The sequence below is a fragment of the Entelurus aequoreus genome, linkage group LG06, assembly GCF_033978785.1.
Source record: "Entelurus aequoreus isolate RoL-2023_Sb linkage group LG06, RoL_Eaeq_v1.1, whole genome shotgun sequence".
Lineage (NCBI taxonomy): Eukaryota > Metazoa > Chordata > Actinopteri > Syngnathiformes > Syngnathidae > Entelurus > Entelurus aequoreus.
The window spans coordinates 70,319,287-70,337,798 of record NC_084736.1 but is presented as its reverse complement, the minus strand read 5'-3'; the positions used below and the strand labels follow the sequence as shown (position 1 = coordinate 70,337,798).

The 18,512-nt window shown below is 37.2% G+C and overlaps 2 protein-coding genes across 3 annotated transcripts in view; one reads left to right on the top strand and one right to left on the bottom strand.

Annotated features, from left to right (window-relative positions):
• LOC133652543 (MOB kinase activator 1A) overlaps window positions 1–18,512 on the top strand; it is an 80,445-nt gene that overhangs the window by 8,429 nt on the left and 53,504 nt on the right. The gene's annotated exons all lie outside the window — the stretch shown is intronic.
• LOC133652542 (anthrax toxin receptor 1-like) overlaps window positions 799–18,512 on the bottom strand; it is a 50,798-nt gene continuing 33,084 nt past the window's right edge. The window contains exon 18 of the mRNA XM_062051398.1: window positions 799–3,989. Coding sequence (XP_061907382.1) covers window positions 3,576–3,989 — 414 coding nt within the window. The 3' untranslated portion in view covers window positions 799–3,575. The remainder of the gene's footprint in view (window positions 3,990–18,512) is intronic.

Sequence of the window (18,512 nt, the reverse complement as noted above, 5' to 3'; positions counted from 1 at the left end):
CCAGCAGTGCTCGGGTTGCTCATGCGGCCCCCGGTAAAAATTAATTGCCCACCCCTGCTCTATACATTGCTAATGTGGTAAATGACTATTCTAGCTGCAAATGTCTGGTTTTTGGTGCAATATCTACATAGGTGCATAGAGGCCCATTTCCAGAAACTATCACTCCAGTGTTCTAATGGTACAATGTGTTTGCTCATTGGCTCAGAAGGCTAATTGATGATTAGAAAACCCTTGTGCAATCATGTTCACACATCTGAAAACAATTTAGCTCGTTACAGAAGCTACAAAACTGACCTTCCTTTGAGCAGATTGAGTTTCTGGAGCATCACATTTGTGGGGTCAACTAAACGCTCAAAATGGCCAGAAAAAGAGAACTTTCATCTGAAACTCGACAGTCTATTCTTGTTCTTAGAAATGAAGGCTATTCCACAAAATTCTTTGGGTGACCCCAAACTTTTGAACGGTAGTGTATATCCAAACTTTTGAACGGTAGTGTATATATATATATATATATATATATATATATATATATATATATATATATATATATATATATATATATATATATATATATATATATATATATATATTTGTCTCAAAAGGTTGTACAGTGAAACTGTGAATAGCTCATTAAATATATATATATATATATGTATATATATATATATATATACCGTACACATAATCTGTGATGTGGTGACTGCAATATTTTGAGCACAAGGACTGTAACAGCAAGAAAATACATAGGTTATGATCATTTGAGAAATGCAGTCCAGAAATGCAAAGTTTACTGTCATGTATTTACACAGTTTATTTTATTTTTTAAACATACTGTCAGTGGAAAGTATACATGTTTCTTTCATTTTTATATGAAATTCAAATGTGCACATTCATCAGCATCATAAAATACAACACAAAATAATTAATATATACACTAAGCATTTTACATGCATGCTTTTTGCAAGCTTGACTGTGAGTATCTTTAAAAAAACATGAACTAGAAACTGTGCTTTTATTGCCAATAGGTTCTGTCTTAAATACAAACATCTAAGCATACTGTGACACTACAGTACTGTATTTTCCCAAATACATAGGTGCTCTTTGTTTACTTAACCACATGCACCATTAGAAGTAAGGCATTCATTTGAGATGAGACCACCCTTCACATTTAAGCAACTGATGTTTGTTACAGTTGTGCCTCAATTTCCGATAAAAAATGTCACCAAAATCGGGGTTGCGGCGGGGCTAGAGCCTATCCCAGCAGCACTCAGGCAGTAGGAAGGGTGTCTCATTGCAGAGCTAACTCCGATAGACAGACAACATTCACACAAGAGGGCCAATTTATTGTCGCCAATCAGCCTATGCCTAGGTGCATGTCTTTGGAGGTGGGAGGAAGCCGGAGTGCTCAGAGGGAACCCACGCAGTGAGGGGGAGAACATGTACACTCAACACAGAAAGACCCCAAGCCCAGGAATCAAACCCAGGACCTTCTCGCTGTGCGACAAGAGCACTAGCCACTGTTCCACCATGCTGCACAATATATATCACAATAAAGTATTTTTTGTTCTTAACATGTTATGTACAGTATACACACAAAATGAATGACATTTTGCTTATCTTTTCTTCTTTTATTAAAAACACATTGTATTTATTTAAAATAAAGAGTAAGGAGTATTATTAGTGCCAGCCCTTCTTTTCAACAGTGTATACTACTGTATGTCATGTCTACAAATATGAATTTAGAGATAGCATCTGTTATTTTGCTGTGTCTGCGAGGACTGCTTGTCATAGACGGTGCTATTGGATATTACTGTGTAAGGCTTGTTCGGTGTGTTATTTTCATCACTTTAGGGTTTCAAGGTAATGTTAGTACTTTGTCACATTTTATTGATGGAAAAAGAATATATGTGGGCTAATAGCGGCTTGTTTGCGGCATGTTTTGCAAATTATAGTTGTTTGGTTGGCGTTTGACTTTTTGAAAGCCAAACAAAAGCAGTTCCTCTTCCCTCTTTTTGGCACCAATTCCTCTTGGGTTTTGTTGGTTTAGCTTCCAATGGGCTGTCCGTGTGCAATGTTGACTCCTGCCGGCTTTCTTTGTAAAGTTTTTTCAAGTGACTTAAAAATGCAATCGCAAAGCAGCAACATTGGTTGCAGTCCAGACGTTCACATTACGATTATAAACAATAGAGAATTACTGTAATTTCCGGACTATTAACCGTAGGGATGTGAATCTAACAACAACTCATGATTCGATTCAATTCCAATTCTTGGGTTGACGATTAGATTCTGAATCAATTCTCGATTCTACGTGATTCTAAATTCAAACTGAATCTTCCATTATATTAGTTTGTGTAAAACCTTTTAAGATAAAACAGTTTACACACAGTTTATAAAAGCTTTTCTTGTGTGCTGACGTATGGCGTATACGGCACATTGAGCACAGAGATGGCCTAAAAAACTGTTGTTTTTTAATTGGTTCTTAAAAATATGTACGTATATAAAAATATACTTATTTTTAAAAAAATTTATTCTGAGTCTATTTAGAATCAGACTAAATAAAAATTTGAAAAATCATTTGAGAACCCCTAATAAACCACTACTTTTTTTCTACGCTTTAAACCTTACGCTTTATACTAATATCCCTGTTATGCATGTCCACCAGAGAGCATTCTGGCTCCCAGGAGAACTTTCATTCCTTTAGAACTGGCCTTTGAGAAGATATACTGTGATACAATGGTTGCTGAAATGTAAGGGGTGTACTGTTTGTGTATTTGTGAGTTATTGTAAGGGTGGGGCTCAGCATGTTTGTGTCTCCTAGATGCAGTTTTGTACTTGTTCGTGGTTCTTACCAATAAGCGAGCACACTTGAAGGCTTTGTACCCTCCTTACATTTCTGCACTGTCACGTGATAGGAGGAAGAAGCCCTTTTCCAAATAGATAAGCAGCACATGACGTATATTTGAGGCACTTTTAAATGGTAAAAGCTGTAAGTAAGTCTTTTTTTTCCCTGATTCCAGTCCATTTCTCTCCACATCTTGATAGAAGGATTGCATCTGTGATTGCAGAGTTGAACATCAATGTGCCAAATGTTACATTGTCCAAGTCCTGGGATGTTTACTGTGACGTGCAATAAAAGAGGTCAGCTGTGACTCACATCTTTGCTGCATCAGCACAGTGAGGAACATGATGAGGACACTCTCTTTTCACCTGAAAACTCAGCCAATTTCCAAGATAAAAAGTCCAAATGGAAATCAGCAATACGGCGTACATACTGTAACAAGGGAAATGAAGGCACCGAAATAACATGCAAATTGCTCAGCTTTCAATAATATAAAGACATGTGAAAATCGTCTAAGTCTGTTTTGAGTCCACAATACCTCTGCTAGACAGGAAGTTGACACGTTTAGAGTGTCCGCACTGTAATTCAAACACCAGAGCATCCATCGCACTGTTGGGCAAGAAGAGTCAGTGTAGGCAACTAGCAGTAAGCAGGTCCTTATTGTCCTTTGAAGGCCACAGCCTGCTGCTTTGCTCTCTTGTGCTCATTTTTGTAGGCGGTACTTTCTTTTTATGAACTACAGGCCAGGGCGCGGCGGGGGGCGAGCAGGGGGCAGGGCTCGGACTGGTGGGGGGCCTTGGGGTAGGGGTGGCAGGGTCCCAGAAGGCGAGAGGGGCGGTGGAGGGGTTAGCGGCAGCTCGGGCGCGGCCGATATGTGCAAAGCGGTGGGGGGCAGAGCCTGTTTTGAAGGCGGGGTGTAATAGGGAGGTGTGACGGGAGGGGAGGGAGAGGGGTCAAAGGGTGCTGGAGGCAAGAAGGGGAGGGTAGCAATGAACATGGGGGATGATGGAGGACTAGTGGGAGTTGGCGGCAGGGTGCCCTGTGGGGCAGGTGGACTCCTGCAGGGAGGGGTGTAGATGGGAGATGAGTGCGGATTGTAGTGTGCATAGTGAGGTGCAGACTTCATACGGATGAAATTCATGCATCTGCCCTGAAATGACAAAGTGCACCAGATATTAGACATCCATTCATTTTATATACCGCTTGTCCTCATTGGGGTACCAGGTAAGCTGGAGTCTATCCCAGCTGATTTAGGGCAATAGTCTAAATTTTTCCCCAAGTACCAGCTCGGAAAACACTTGGCTCTCCAAGTACCACCATAATGACCAACATTAAAATACAGTAGCGTTGTAGGCCTAAAGATTCATCAAAACAAGGCAGATGTTTTATTTAACAAGTATATTTCATATTTTTAGCCACTGTAACATTTTGAACAGTAACACTGTGTTTGGATATTTAATTAAATGTTTCTTTGGCGTACCACAAAATAATACATGATTTCACTCAACAGAAGAGCAACACCCATTTTACAAATAATTCTGTTAATGAATATATCTCCTTCGCGAAAGGCCCATGAAGGTATGTGCGAGTGTAACAGAAGCCAGTCTATTTTAAGTACAGTGCTAGCAATCCGGGGGACTGCCTGAATTTTAGCTCAGTAGTAGTACGCTGGTCTTACACGCTGGCGATGTGAGTCAAACCCTGCTCGCAGCAGTAGGAAAAAACAACATAGAGAGACAAAGAGAGAGAGCGAGCTATGAACACCAATCATTACATTTCGCCCTCAAAATCGGGGGCCCCTGATTGGGTGGGGCCTGTGGGCTTCAGTACAGTCGGTGGCCTTGACTACTAGTTTGAGAATCACTGGTCTAAGCTTTTTACAAAATCCCCAAAATATTTACTAAATACAAAGTGGGCTCCTAATCCTTCGGTTTTTCGGACAAAAAGTTTGGTGGAAAAAATTGAACACCTCTTGGGTAGTGGTTTATGTAGTTTCTACATTTTTAATATAGTTATTGAATAGAGCTGCAACGATGACCAGTTTTATTAACCATGATTTAAAACACAATTATTTAATCGCAAAGGCTCCACAACACCGTGTGTGTCTGTCCTCCTCCCTCGCTATAAACGGACATTATGTTTGTATGTTTCTTTGGACACAACCTACATGGAACGAAAACAAGCTTTACACCAGCGATGCACGTGTTTACACACAGCAATCCAGAGACACGCTAGAATGCTACATAAGCTAAAAAATGGAAGTAGTACAAAGCAGCAAAATGTTCCCACCAGGGTTTCCCCTTAATGTAACTAATGGTGGCAATGCGCCACGGCAAGATAAATGCAGCTACCCCTTAAAAACAAGTGTTTTTTTTTACGTGAAGAAGTCACACAAGGTCCGACGGTCTAAAAAAATTTTTTTTGCCAATCCAATGCTGACAATTAGCCGAATTCCTCCACATATTAACTCCTGTGCACAAATATACGTCTCTGTGCTTCATTCCCAGACAGACACGCAACATATATATATATATATATATATATATATATATATATATATATATATATATATATATATATATATTAGAGATGTCCGACAATGGCTTTTTTGCCGATATTCCGATATTGTCCAACTCTTAATTACCGATTCCGATATCAACCGATACCGATATATATACAGTCGTGGAATTAACACATTATTATGCCTAATTTTGTTGTGATGCCCCGCTGGATGCATTAAACCAGTGGTCCCCAACCACCGGGCCACGGCCCGGTACTGGTCCGTAGATCGATTGGTACCGGGCCGCAAAAGAAATTAAAAAATAATAATAATAATAATTAAAAAAATTTATTAAATCAACATAAAAAACACAAGATACACTTACAATTAGTGCACCAACCCTAAAAACCTCCCTCCCCCATTTACACTCATTCGCACAAAAGGGTTGTTTCTTTCTGTTATTAATATTTCTGGTTCCTACATTATATATCAATATAGATCAAAACAGTCTGCAGGGATACAGTCCGTAAGCACGCATGATTGTATTTTCTAATGACCAAAAAAAAAAAAAATACCGGTCCACAGTTACAAAAAGGTTGGTGACCACTGCATTAAACAATGTAACAAGGTTTCCCAAAATAAATCAACTGAAGTTATGGAAAAAAATGCCAACATGGCACTGCCATATTTATTATTGAAGTCACAAAATGCATAATTTTTTTTAACATGCCTCAAAACAGCAGCTTGGAATTTGGGACATGCTCTCCCTGAGAGAGCATGAGGAGGTTGAGGTGGGCGGGATGGGGGGGGAGTAGGGGGTAGCGGGTAGCGGGGGGTATATATCGTAGCGTCCCTGAAGAGTTAGTGCTGCAAGGGGTTCTGGGTATTTGTTCTGTTGTGTTTATGTTGTGTTACGGTGCGGATGTTCTCCCGAAATGTGTTTTCATTCTTGTTTGGTGTGGGTTCACAGTGTGGCGCATATTTGTAACAGTGTTAAAGTTGTTTATACGGCCACCCTCAGTGAGACCTGTATGGCTGACTGTTAACCAAGTATGCTTAGTATTCACTTGTGTTAAAAGCCATAGATATTATGTGTTTGGGCCGACACGCAAAGGCAGTGCCTTTAAGGTTTATGGCCCTCTGTACTTCTCCCTACGTCCGTGTACCACTCTGTACAGCGGCGTTTTAAAAAGTCATAAACTTTACTTTTGAAACCGATACCGATGATTTCCGATATTACATTTTAAAGCATTTATCGGCCGATAATATCGGCAGTCCGATATTATCGGACATATATATATATATATATATACTACCGTTCAAAAGTTTGGGGTCACATTGGAATGTCCTTATTTTTGAAGGAAAAGCACTGTACTTTTCAATGAAGATAACTTTAAACTAGTCTTAACTTTAAAGAAATACACTCTATACATTGCTAATGTGGTAAGTGACTATTCTAGCTGCAAATATCTGGTTTTTGGTGCAATATCTACATAGGTGTATAGAGGCCCATTTCCAGAAACTATCACTCCAGTGTTCTAATGGTACAATGTGTTTGCTCATTGGCTCAGAAGGCTAATTGATGATTAGAAAACCCTTGTGCAATCATGTTCACACATCTGAAAACAGTTCAGCTTGTTACAGAAGCTACAAAACTGACCTTCTATTGAGCAGATTGAGTTTCTGGAGCATCACATTTGTGGGGTCAATTAAACGTTAAAAATGGCCAGAAAAAGAAAACTTTCATCTGAAACTCGACAGTCTATTTTTGTTCTTAGAAATGAAGGCTATTCCACAAAATTGTTTGGGTGACCCCAAACTTTTGAACGGTAGTGTGTAGAGGCAGCATGTCTGCCCTGCGGACTTACTTTAATATATCCGAGATTTACCAGCGTACAGCAATCTACAAAATGTGCAATGTGCGATAATAAGAGGACAGTGGCTGCTTTTGAGGAGAGAAATGCTGGAGCAGTGCGAAGCAAGCGCGACGTCAGGGTCGCTGCTGTTTTGCTGTTGGCCGCGGACATCGAGCGACAGAAGAGTCTCTAAACACTAGTACAGTATTGTCTCCAATAACACCAGAAAAAGATGCGAGATTTGTCGCTCGTTGTTTTTAATAAAGAAAAAGTGACTAACAGGACTAGAGAAAAAGGGAACTTGAAAAAATCTCAACAACGTACATTGTGTACAGTAAGAGGCAACAATTTAAAAAATAGAGCAAAACGATATAGGAAAAATAATGTTGATACCAATTGTTTTTAAATCTATGTATAAATGTCTATGTATGTTTAAAATGTTATGTATATTTTTTTGTAAATTATATTGTGTGAGAATGTGAGTGTACATGTTGTCTGTCTATCTGTATTGGCCCTGCCATGAGGTGGCGACTTGTCCAGGGTTCCGTAGCTCAGATAGGCTCCAGTACCCCCCGTGAGAAAACGGATGGATGGATGATCCATAGCAGATTATGCAAATCATATAACGGCGTCGTGTTGACCAGGCCCCCACCACCACGGGTATGTTGGTAATCGAGCGGAAACTCTGATTCCCACCCAAAAAAAGCTGAAGTTGGCAGTATGGTAACATTCCGCGTACCTAAAATATTACCAAGACATACGGGAATAACCAAGTTCAATTATGTTGTGGCGAGTTAATTCATGAAGAATTGAGTTACCATACCATACCATACCAACTTTATTTATAAAGCCCTTTAAAAACAACCACAGTTGAAAAACAAAGGGCTGTACACCACAAAGAAATAAAGGCAAAGGACAGACTAAAAAATAAAATTTAAAACAGAAGTAAAATACACATTAAAAAAGCAAATACAAAATTACCCTAAGAACAATTTTGTTAGATAAAACGCAGTTAAAAAAGTTAAAAGTTAAAAACAGTTTAAAGTCTCATGCTGGGTTAAAAGCCAGTGAATAAAAATGGGTTTTAAGAAGGGTCTTAAAAATAGCCAAAGAAGGGGCCTGTCTCACATGAAGTGGAAGATCATTCCAGAGTTTTGGGCCCGCAACAGAGAAGGCTCTGTCCCCCCTGAGCTTACGCTTGGATTTGGGTACCTCCAGGATCAGCTGATCAGCTGACCTGAGGGACCGGGTGGGGGCATAGAGGTGGAGCAGCTCAGAGAGGTAAGGTGGGGCAAGACCATGTAAGGATTTAAAAACAAGTAAGATAATTTTAAAATGGACTCTAAAAGACACAGGCAGCCAGTGGAGGGAGGCTAAAACAGGAGTAATGTGCTCTCTTTTTCTTGTGTTTGTTAAAAGTCGGGCAGCTGCATTTTGGACCAGCTGCAGACGTGAGAGGGAGGACTGACTAATTCCAAAATATAAAGCGTTACAGTAATCCAGCCGAGATGTAATAAAGGCATGGATTACTGTCTCAAACTGTTGCCTAGAAAGCAGGTTTTTAACCTTAGCCAGCTGACGTAAATAAAAAAAGCTGGCTTTCACCACTGTGCCAATCTGACGGTCCAATTTAAAATCACTGTCAATACAAAAACCCATTACATTTAAACTTGTCACTTACAATCAATAGCATAGCATTGGGTCAGTTTAGTGTAAACAAACAGCAACAAGCGCTTTATTTCAAGATCGTTTCTTCCTGTGTTGAATAAACTATAGGCATTGTAAGTTATTATAGCGAGTGTAAAAACTAATATAACTTCTAATTATATGCAATTCCAGTTATTAACACCGCATTTGAGTTATCGATAAAGTTTAATTTTAGTCTTAATATAATAATACAATTATAAATGTATTTATTTATTATGATAATACTTTTTGTTTATATTTATTATATTATAAAAATCCCTAAAGGAATGTTTGTGATTTTATAAATCTTTTTGTTTTAAAATTAATCAATGCATAATAATTGTGATTATTAATCAGACTTTAATTGTACAGTCAAAATCTGTAATTAGTGCATCCCTATATTGTAAAGTGTTTTGTCATGTTTAGCTGATGTTGTCTTTCTTAAGACAACATACAGTATATCTTGTGTGGGCTATTGTTTGTTTACTACAACCACATACCTAGAAATGATGAAGCAAATGTCCTGTATATCTTGGAATACCTTTGTCAAGGACGTGTTTTTTAAATTTCAATACAGGCGTTTTGTTTGTTTGGAACTCCCTGTCAACACAGCCTGGATTATTTCTATGATTTGTGCATATTCCTCCAAGGGGCGTCCACACTGTAATGTGAAAATCATATCTCAGTCACATCCAGTTAGAATGGATTTGACATGTGTTATTAAGTGGTCAGCGGCTGTAATGTAAATCAAGTACTGTATGAAACAGACCTGATCCAGTAATGTAAATTCAACATGGAAAATCTTATTTGTCCCATGTTGAGGCCTCGTAGAGGTCTGTGCTCCCCGAATGCTCTTGTTTTCATACATTGCAATAACAGCTAATGTGTTCCCCTAACAACATGACCCAACTTACAAGTTAGGCAAATAAATCAAGTGTGACTAGCAAAATGAAATCAAATGAGCACGCTATTTGTTCTCTCCACTACAATAACCAAAGTATGGACCATAAGTTATACATGTCAAGATACTGCCAAGATGGCGTGGCTATCGGCGTGGTCACCATGACATCCTCGAGTAATTTGCATAATTTACTACAATGATATGATTTTCTCTAAAAAGGCTCAAAAAATGTATACTTACTAATTAATGATAACAGTTTTGTTTTAAACGTCCATCCATCCATCCATCCATCCATCCATTTTACAATATAATTACAACACTTTATGTACATATTTATATACATATTTGAACAATAAGTTATTCACTAAAATATATTTATTAATTGTGGTTCTTACAAAAAATATATCTTATAAAATATAAAAGCTAAAATGTCTCTTAAAGCTCTGCCCCTTTAATTAGTGCATACTAAATAATTTAACTTTAGCCTACTACTACAACCATATTATTTACCAGCAACATAAAGTGAAACAGAGGCAGAGGTGTCCTGCCACAGTTAGTAACAAATAAACAGAAAACAGTAGTGGTGGTAGATAGACACAGAGCTTCATCAAACATTTGTTCCACTGACCAAAGAGCTCCAAAAATCTTGAACTTTAGACTGCCATCAGTTTTACTCCCTACACTTAACCATGTGTTTCCTACTACCTGCAGACTTTGCACCCTTTGTTATATACACATGTTGTGTTTCTAATATAAATACATTTAATAAAGTCAAAGACAAATAAGGCAACAAGAGAAGTATCCTACACTTCTCTTTTGTAAAGTAAATCTGAACAGCCGATATGGGCATCTACATCAACTATATGATTTGCCTGTGAAGCTGGAGAGGACAAAAATAAAAATAAAAATAATGTTTTGTTTTTTTAAAATTTGTGGTGGACGTAATTCTTTCGTGGTGGGCCGCCACAAATAAATGAATGTGTGGGAAACACTGCATGTTTATTACAAAACCTAAAACCAGTGAAGTTGGCATGTTGTGTAATTCGTAAATAAAAACGGAATACAAAGATTTGCAAATCCTTTTCAATTTATATTCAATTAAATAGACTGCAAAGACAAGATATTTAATGTTCCAACTGAGAAACTTGATTTTTTTTTGCAAATAGTCATTAACTTAGAATTTAATGGCAGCAACACATTGCAAAAAAGTTGGCACAGGGGCATTTTTACCACTGTGTTACATGGCCTTTCCTTTTAACAACACTCGGTAAACGTTTGACAACTGAGGAGACCAAATTTTGAAGCTTTTCAGGTGGAATTATTGTCCATTCTTGCTTGATGTACAGCTTAAGTTGTTCAACAGCCCAGGACCGCCGTTGTGGTATTTTAGGCTTCATATTGCGTCACACATTTTCAAGACAGACAGGTCTGGACTACAAGCAGGCCAGTCTAGTGTTGTAACATGTGGCTTGTCATTGTCTTGCTGAAATAAGCAGGGGCGTCCATGGTAACGTTGCCTGGATGGCATCATATGTTGCTCCAAAACCTGTATGTACCTTTCAGCATTAATGGTGCCTTCACAGATGTGTAAGTTACCCATGCCTTGGGCACTAATACACCCCCATACCATCACACATGCTGGCTTTTGAACTTTGCATCTATAACAATCCAGATGGTTCTTTTCCTCTTTGGTCCGGAGGACACAACGTCCACAGTTTCCAAAAACAATTTGAAATCTGGACTCGTCGGACCACAGAACACTTTTCCAGTTTGCATTAGTCCATCTTAGATGAGCTCGGGCCCAGCAGCGGCGTTTCTGGGTGTTGTTGATAAATGGCTTTCGCTTCGCATAGTAGAGTTTTAACTGGCACTTACAGATGTAGCGACAAACTGTAATTACTGACAGTGGTTTTCTGAAGTGTTCCTGGGCTCAGGTGGTGATATCCTTTACACACTGATTTCACTTTTTGATGCAGTACCGCCTGAGGGATCGAAGGTCCGTAATATCCTCGCTTACGTGCAGTGATTTCTCCAAATTCTCTGAACCTTTTGATGATATTACGGACCGTAGATGGTGAAATCCCTAAATTCCTTCCAATAGCTCGTTGAGCAATGTTGTTCTTTAACTGTTTGACAATTTGCTCACGCTTTTGTTCACAAATTGGTGACCCTCGCCCCATCCTTGTTCGTGAATGAATGAGCATTTCATGGAAGCTGCTTTTATTCCCAATCATGGCACCCACCTGTTCCCAATTAGCCTGTTTACCTGTGGGATGTTCCAAATAAGTGTTTCATGAGCATTCCTCAACTTTCTCAGTCTTTGTTGCCACTTGTGCCAGCTTTTTAGAAACATATTGCAGGCATCAAATTCCAATTGAGCTAATATTTGCAAAAAATAACAAAATGTTCCGGTTCGAATGTTAAGTATCTTGTCTTTGCAGTCTATTCAATTGAATATACGTTGAAAAGAATTTGCAAATCATTGTATTTTGTTTTTATTTATGATTTACACAACGTGCCAACTTCACTGGTTTTGGGGTTTGCACATTCAAACACTAAAACTATTGTGTTACCTTAAATTTAACAACCTTACTTGGTAATAAGTAGACCCAGCATTGAACTTCACAAGTGCATATTGTTGTTCTAGTGCTGTAGCTACAGCCGAAAAGTAATAATATCTTTTGAGATGTACTTTGTTGTTTTTAGACCCACTATGTTGTGCTTTAGTGACTCCTGTATCTCCTTAATACAACTTAGAAAAACACAGTTGATCCTAATGGGCACTGTAGTACAGTAGACGACAAGTTACAGGAACCTGACATTGAGTTTGTCAGTCCCGCAGCGGTATTCATTTAGAGGAAGTTATAAAAACAAGGCTTTTACAAGAGATTCCTAATTGCAAGCAGATCAGCTTGTTTATTGCAAAACCCTAAGGAAGCTTTTTCCACTATCCTGATGCAGACTCACGCCAACAGTATGCTGGCATTTGTTCTTATTTATTTTAGTTTTAGTCAAATGTTAGTCATTCAAATTGATTAAGAGGGGACCTATTATGCAAAACCAACTTTTCTTACCTATTGGTACCTGTTTTTGTGTATTTGGGATCTGTATTAGTCCCGAAAATCTTAAATAAAACCACAGAGGCATGGCCGAGATATAAATAAATAAATAAATAAATAAATAAACTAAATCTTGCCTTACCTCATTGTTCTTTCAAAAAAGCCAATTTGTGAGGTATTTTTTAATTGGTGACTTCAGCGAATGTATCCATAAATGGTATACATTTCCCCAAACAGCTGTGCGCCAGTCTTCTATTGTAATCTAACACTGTAGTCAATAAGATCCTTCTTTTTTCGTACATGCTCTTGCATCCTCCGCCGTTGGCATTTCTAAAACAAAGTAGCATGTAGTTCTAACTAATATCCATCAGTAGACTCGATATGGACACAATAAAAACTACAATGACGCAGTTAAAGTGGTGGGACATAAATAAGACCGCCCACATAACGGCGTATCTTGAAAAAACGGTCAAATAGCGGCTTGAGGATGGTCAGTAAAACATAATCCATGCAAAATTTGGACCAGAGAACCACCATTACATTTAAAGTAGACCACAAGAAAGTGTTTTAAATGTAGAAAAATAATTATATTATGACCCCTTTAACACAAAATTAGGTCAAGAATGATGCAGATGGTAATTCTTTGCTCCACATGTCAATGTCAATAAATATTTTCAGTCATTTTTTTATGTTTTATTTTTTGTATTTCGGCTTCATGAAGTCTTATTTTAGTTTTCATTGGAACAGTTGTCTTCCTATCATTTAAATAAAGTTCTCATCTTTAACATTAGTAACTTAAATTGAATCAGGGTTTTCTACAGAGTCACATAGAGTTGCCATATAAAAAAGCTGAAGATAGTGTATTGGCATTGTTTCACGTTTTTTTCCACCGTGTTGTCTGTTAACACCTGAGCACCTCTGCAACTGTGACGCCAATATTATGTCAGAGAAACTACCACGTTTTATGTCCTGTGTAATTTTAATGACTTAAATAGCACAGCCAGCAAAGGTGTGCAAACTTAGCATTATGTCTGCAATGACTGACAATCAAAAGTTGTGGAACATTCAGGTCAAAAGTGCCTGAGGTGCTACAATTTGGAATTCATCCAAAAAATTTGATATATGGTCCTTTATAGGCTCTAAGGACACAACATAATTGAAATGCCCTTTCTGCATAATAGGAGACATTTATTAAAAGGTTTATGATGGCGACTGTTTGACCATGGATCAGATAATTTCCATTTTCATTGGAAATGTTCAGTTTTTTATCATTTCATATGAGAAAAAACAAATTTAAGGTCAACCTGTGACTTTCCACTACTACTACACAACTACATTTAAAATTATTGACAACAATTTTTTGTCGTTATTTGTAGTGTGTGCTGGGGGAGGCTCGGGCCCTGCCTGCTCACGGCAGAATGGGCTCGCCATAGGATAAGTGTCAAATAAGCTCTCATACCCTCACTGATAAGTAAAAAAAATCATAATATTCAATTTTTAAAAATATCCGAATCAAACTGCATTTTTTCTGTTCTCTCCTCCTTCATTTAGTAGAACTATAGAACAATCATTATTACTATTATCATTTATCACAAGTGTTCATTCTACTTTTCTTCTATCATATCTGTTTAATATTTTTGTCAGTATACACATTTATTGTCACACCTGAAAGTGCACGATTCCTCCTTCCTTGGTATTATGTTTTAGGATTCCCCTCACTTCTTTAAATATGTACTCCATTGAAATAAATTACCTCAAAACATTTGTGTTATTTTATTTGATTATTATTAAATTGAAATAAAATTACTTAAAAACAAAAAACTCAGTATATCCTGATACAGATAAAATTGCATTACTTTATAATAGGGCTGGGAATCTTTGGGTGTCCCACGATTCGATTCAGAATCGATTCTTGGGGTCACGATTCGATTCAAAATCGATTTTTTTTTTTCAATTCAACACGATTCTCGATTCAAAAACGATTTTTTATTTTTATTTTTATTTTTTTATTTTTTATTTTTTATTTTTTATTTTTTTATATGAAAACAATACACAACAATACCATAATAATGCAATACAATTTCAAAACCAAAACCAATTTTGGAGTTCTGAACTTGTGATTTCTTGCAGTTTTAAGTGGTAATATTTCACATTTGTCCCAATTGACTTTATACCTTAACAGCCATATTCAGTGATGACATTATTGATGTAGTGTAGAGAGGAGTTAACATGTGACAGGTAGAGAATTATGTCGTCACAATACATCTTATAGCTTATTATACTGAGAGACAATTTTTATAACATGAATATTATTTTCACTTCTTATTTTTGCAGCTAAGGGTTCAATAACCAAATTAAATAATAATCCAGATGCAGGACATCCCTGTTTTACTCCTATTTTTAACGAAAAAGGTTCTGAAATATGATTATTGGTTTTGACTGATGCCATGGGCCTTGTATAAAGCATCTTAATCCATTGTATAAAATTATCTCCAAATCCAAATTTACGTAATGTGCAAAACATAAATGACCAGTTTATGCGGTCGAATGCCTTCTCCGCATCAACAGTACATACTGCTGTGGGATAAGGGAGACTTCTAGCATAGTAAATAACATTAAACAATTTCCTTGTATTGTCTGAAGATTGTCGACCTTCCATGAAGCCAGTTTGGTCAGTATGAATTAATTTTCCTATTACATTTGATAATCGTGTGGCTAAGATTTTTGCCAAGATTCAAAAGGATTCTCTATTCATTCAATACATAAGATTTCAGCAGGATCTACCCCAGTCTGCTGACATGCAAGCAGAGTAGTAGATTTTTGTAAAAAGCTTTTATAATTGTAAAGGACAATGTTTTATCAACTGATTGCAATAATGTAAATTTGTTTTAACTATTTAACTAACTGTTTTAACAAAAATATGACTTATTTTATCTTTGTGAAAATATTGGACACAGTGTGTTGTCAAGCTTATGAGATGCGATGCAAGTGTAAGCCACTGTGACACTATTGTTCTTTTTAAAAAAAATTTTATAAATGTCTAATGATAATGTCAATGAGGGATTTTTAATCACTGCTATGTTGAAATTGTAACTAATATTGATACTGTTGTTGATAATATTCATTTTTGTTTCACTACTTTTGGTTTGTTCTGTGTCGTGTTTGTGTCTCCTCTCAATTGCTCTGTTAATTGCAGTTCTGAGTGTTGCTGGGTCAGGTTTGGTTTTGGAATTGGATTGCATTGTTATGGTATTGCTGTGTATTGTTTTGTTGGATTGATTAATTTAAAAAAAAAATTTAAATTTTTTTTTTTTTAAATTATAAAAAAAATCAACAACAAAAAAATCGATTTTTTAAAAATGAGAATCGATTCTGAATCGCACAACGTAAGAATCGCGATTCGAATTCGAATCGATTTTTTTCCCACACCCCTACTTTATAATAATGTTTAAATTGTTAGTCACTTTTTCAAGCCCTAAAATAAAGTGGTGGGTTTTCAACACAAACATATTTTGAGATGTATTAAAACAGTTCAAGTGAAAATTGCTGCTAAAAAAACTTGACATGTGAATATATTATTTAGGTTAATGTCAAACACCTGTTTGCTATTTTCACTCACTAGGTTGACTTGAGGACTGAATGCATGAATGTAAAAATAACAACTGTTAATGTGTAGGTTAATTAGACTCATGGGTATTTGTGTGTGAGCACTTAACACACCCAACAACCCATATGTGCTGCAGCTGCACAGTAATGAAGTTGTAAGCACTATGGGAAAATGTTCAAAAAGGTAACAAATAATGGCTGTGTTGGCCAATATGGTGAGCAGACGGCACTCTAAAGTTGTGACATCCCTCACTTGGCACTGCACCTTTTTGCATGATGTTACGAAATTATCTTCCAGTCATCACAGAAAAATACTGTGATTTAATGTTGAAAAATGTGTTTTTGGAAACTCTCTGGCTGTTTGCATAATTTTGTACTTTCTAGGTAACGTCGTGGAACATTTTGTTTGTTCAATGACATCTGCCGACATGTTATCGTTGTAAGAATGTTGTTTTGAAATATTTTCCACACATATTCCTTTAGCTTCTAGATTTGCCTTACAAAAATGGTTCAGTTAAAGTCCAAGTTGCTAGTAACACTATGGGCCTGATGTACTAAAGGTTTGTGTGCACATGTTTGAAAACATAGCAAAAAGCCACAGCTTGATAACATGAATGTGCAGTAAATGAGAGTGTCTCTGCTGATGCCCCGCGTAGTACACGCAAAATCGTCATTTCAATAAGGCGGTCTGCACCACTGTACAATTGCAGTCTTAGTAAATCACACATAACACGCCCACAAATTTTACAAGCTATTTTATAGATTGCTCACGCTGTTTGCCGTGTGGTGTTTGTGTCTTAGTAAATCAGGCCGTATGTAACTAAAGTTTGCCTTTCTGCATTTATTTGCAGCCATTTTTTGCCACAGTACTTTGACAAGATGTGTACGTATCGCATGCAGACAGTATCTCTCTGCATGTGGCGATCTCCACAACAACTTCCAAATAAGAAATTACATTTTGACCGCTGAGACTTGGCGCTGCCCTTGCCTCTCTTGTCCTTGCGGCTTGAAAGAGAAACACTGGAGATGAAGTGATGACTCACATTGTTCCATCATCCCAATCGCACTGGAGTGTAAACACAGTTGTGTGCCACCTGACACAGCTTTGTGAAAACAATCAAAGCAACTGCTATAGCTAAAGCTCACATGTATTTGTCTTTATACATTGTAGTACAAGCTAGGTTAGTTGTGCTTTTATTGACATCAGGCTAAAAACATAAACATGCTAAAGTTTGCATTACTCAGTCCCACCAGGATTTTTCTGGCTTTTCCTGTGATTATCACAGCCTAAAATGCCTAATTTTGCGGCAACCTTTCTAAAATAGTTTTGGCAAAAATGTGTGATGTTTTAAGGCTTATTTTATTCATTAACATTACATCTCCTTGTGATGTTAAGAAGCACCAGATTTGAACAAATCTAACAATATATGCGCTATTATAATTTTAAACATTTTTGAACATTTGAATAGGGATGTCCGATAATATCGGGCTGCCGATATTATCGGCCGATAAATGCTTTAAAATGTAATATCGGAAATTATCGGTATCGGTTTCATAATTATCTGTATCGGTTTCTAAAAGTAAAATGTATGACGTTTTAAAACGCAGCTGTGTACACGGACGTAGGGAGAGGTACAGAGTGCCAATAAACCTTAAAGGCATTTCCTTTGCGTGCGTGTTCGGCTGTTCTCATCACGAATTCATGCTAGGCATACTTGGTCAACAGCCATACAGGTCACACTGAGGGTGACCGTATAAACAAGTTTAACACTGTTACAAATATGCGCCACACTGTGAACCCACACCAAACAAGAATGACAAACACATTTCGGGAGAACATCCACCCCGTAACACAACATAAACACAACAGAACAAATACCCAGTACTAACTCTTCCGGGACGCTACAATATACACCCCCCGGGAAAGTTGCAATAAATCGTGATTTTAACTTTGTAACCATAAAAGGGACAATTGCTGAAGAAAAAGTAATTAATGAACAAATATAAACAAAAATACTGAGAAAAGCAACTGACCAAGATGGAAAAAATAAATGTGCAAAATAGG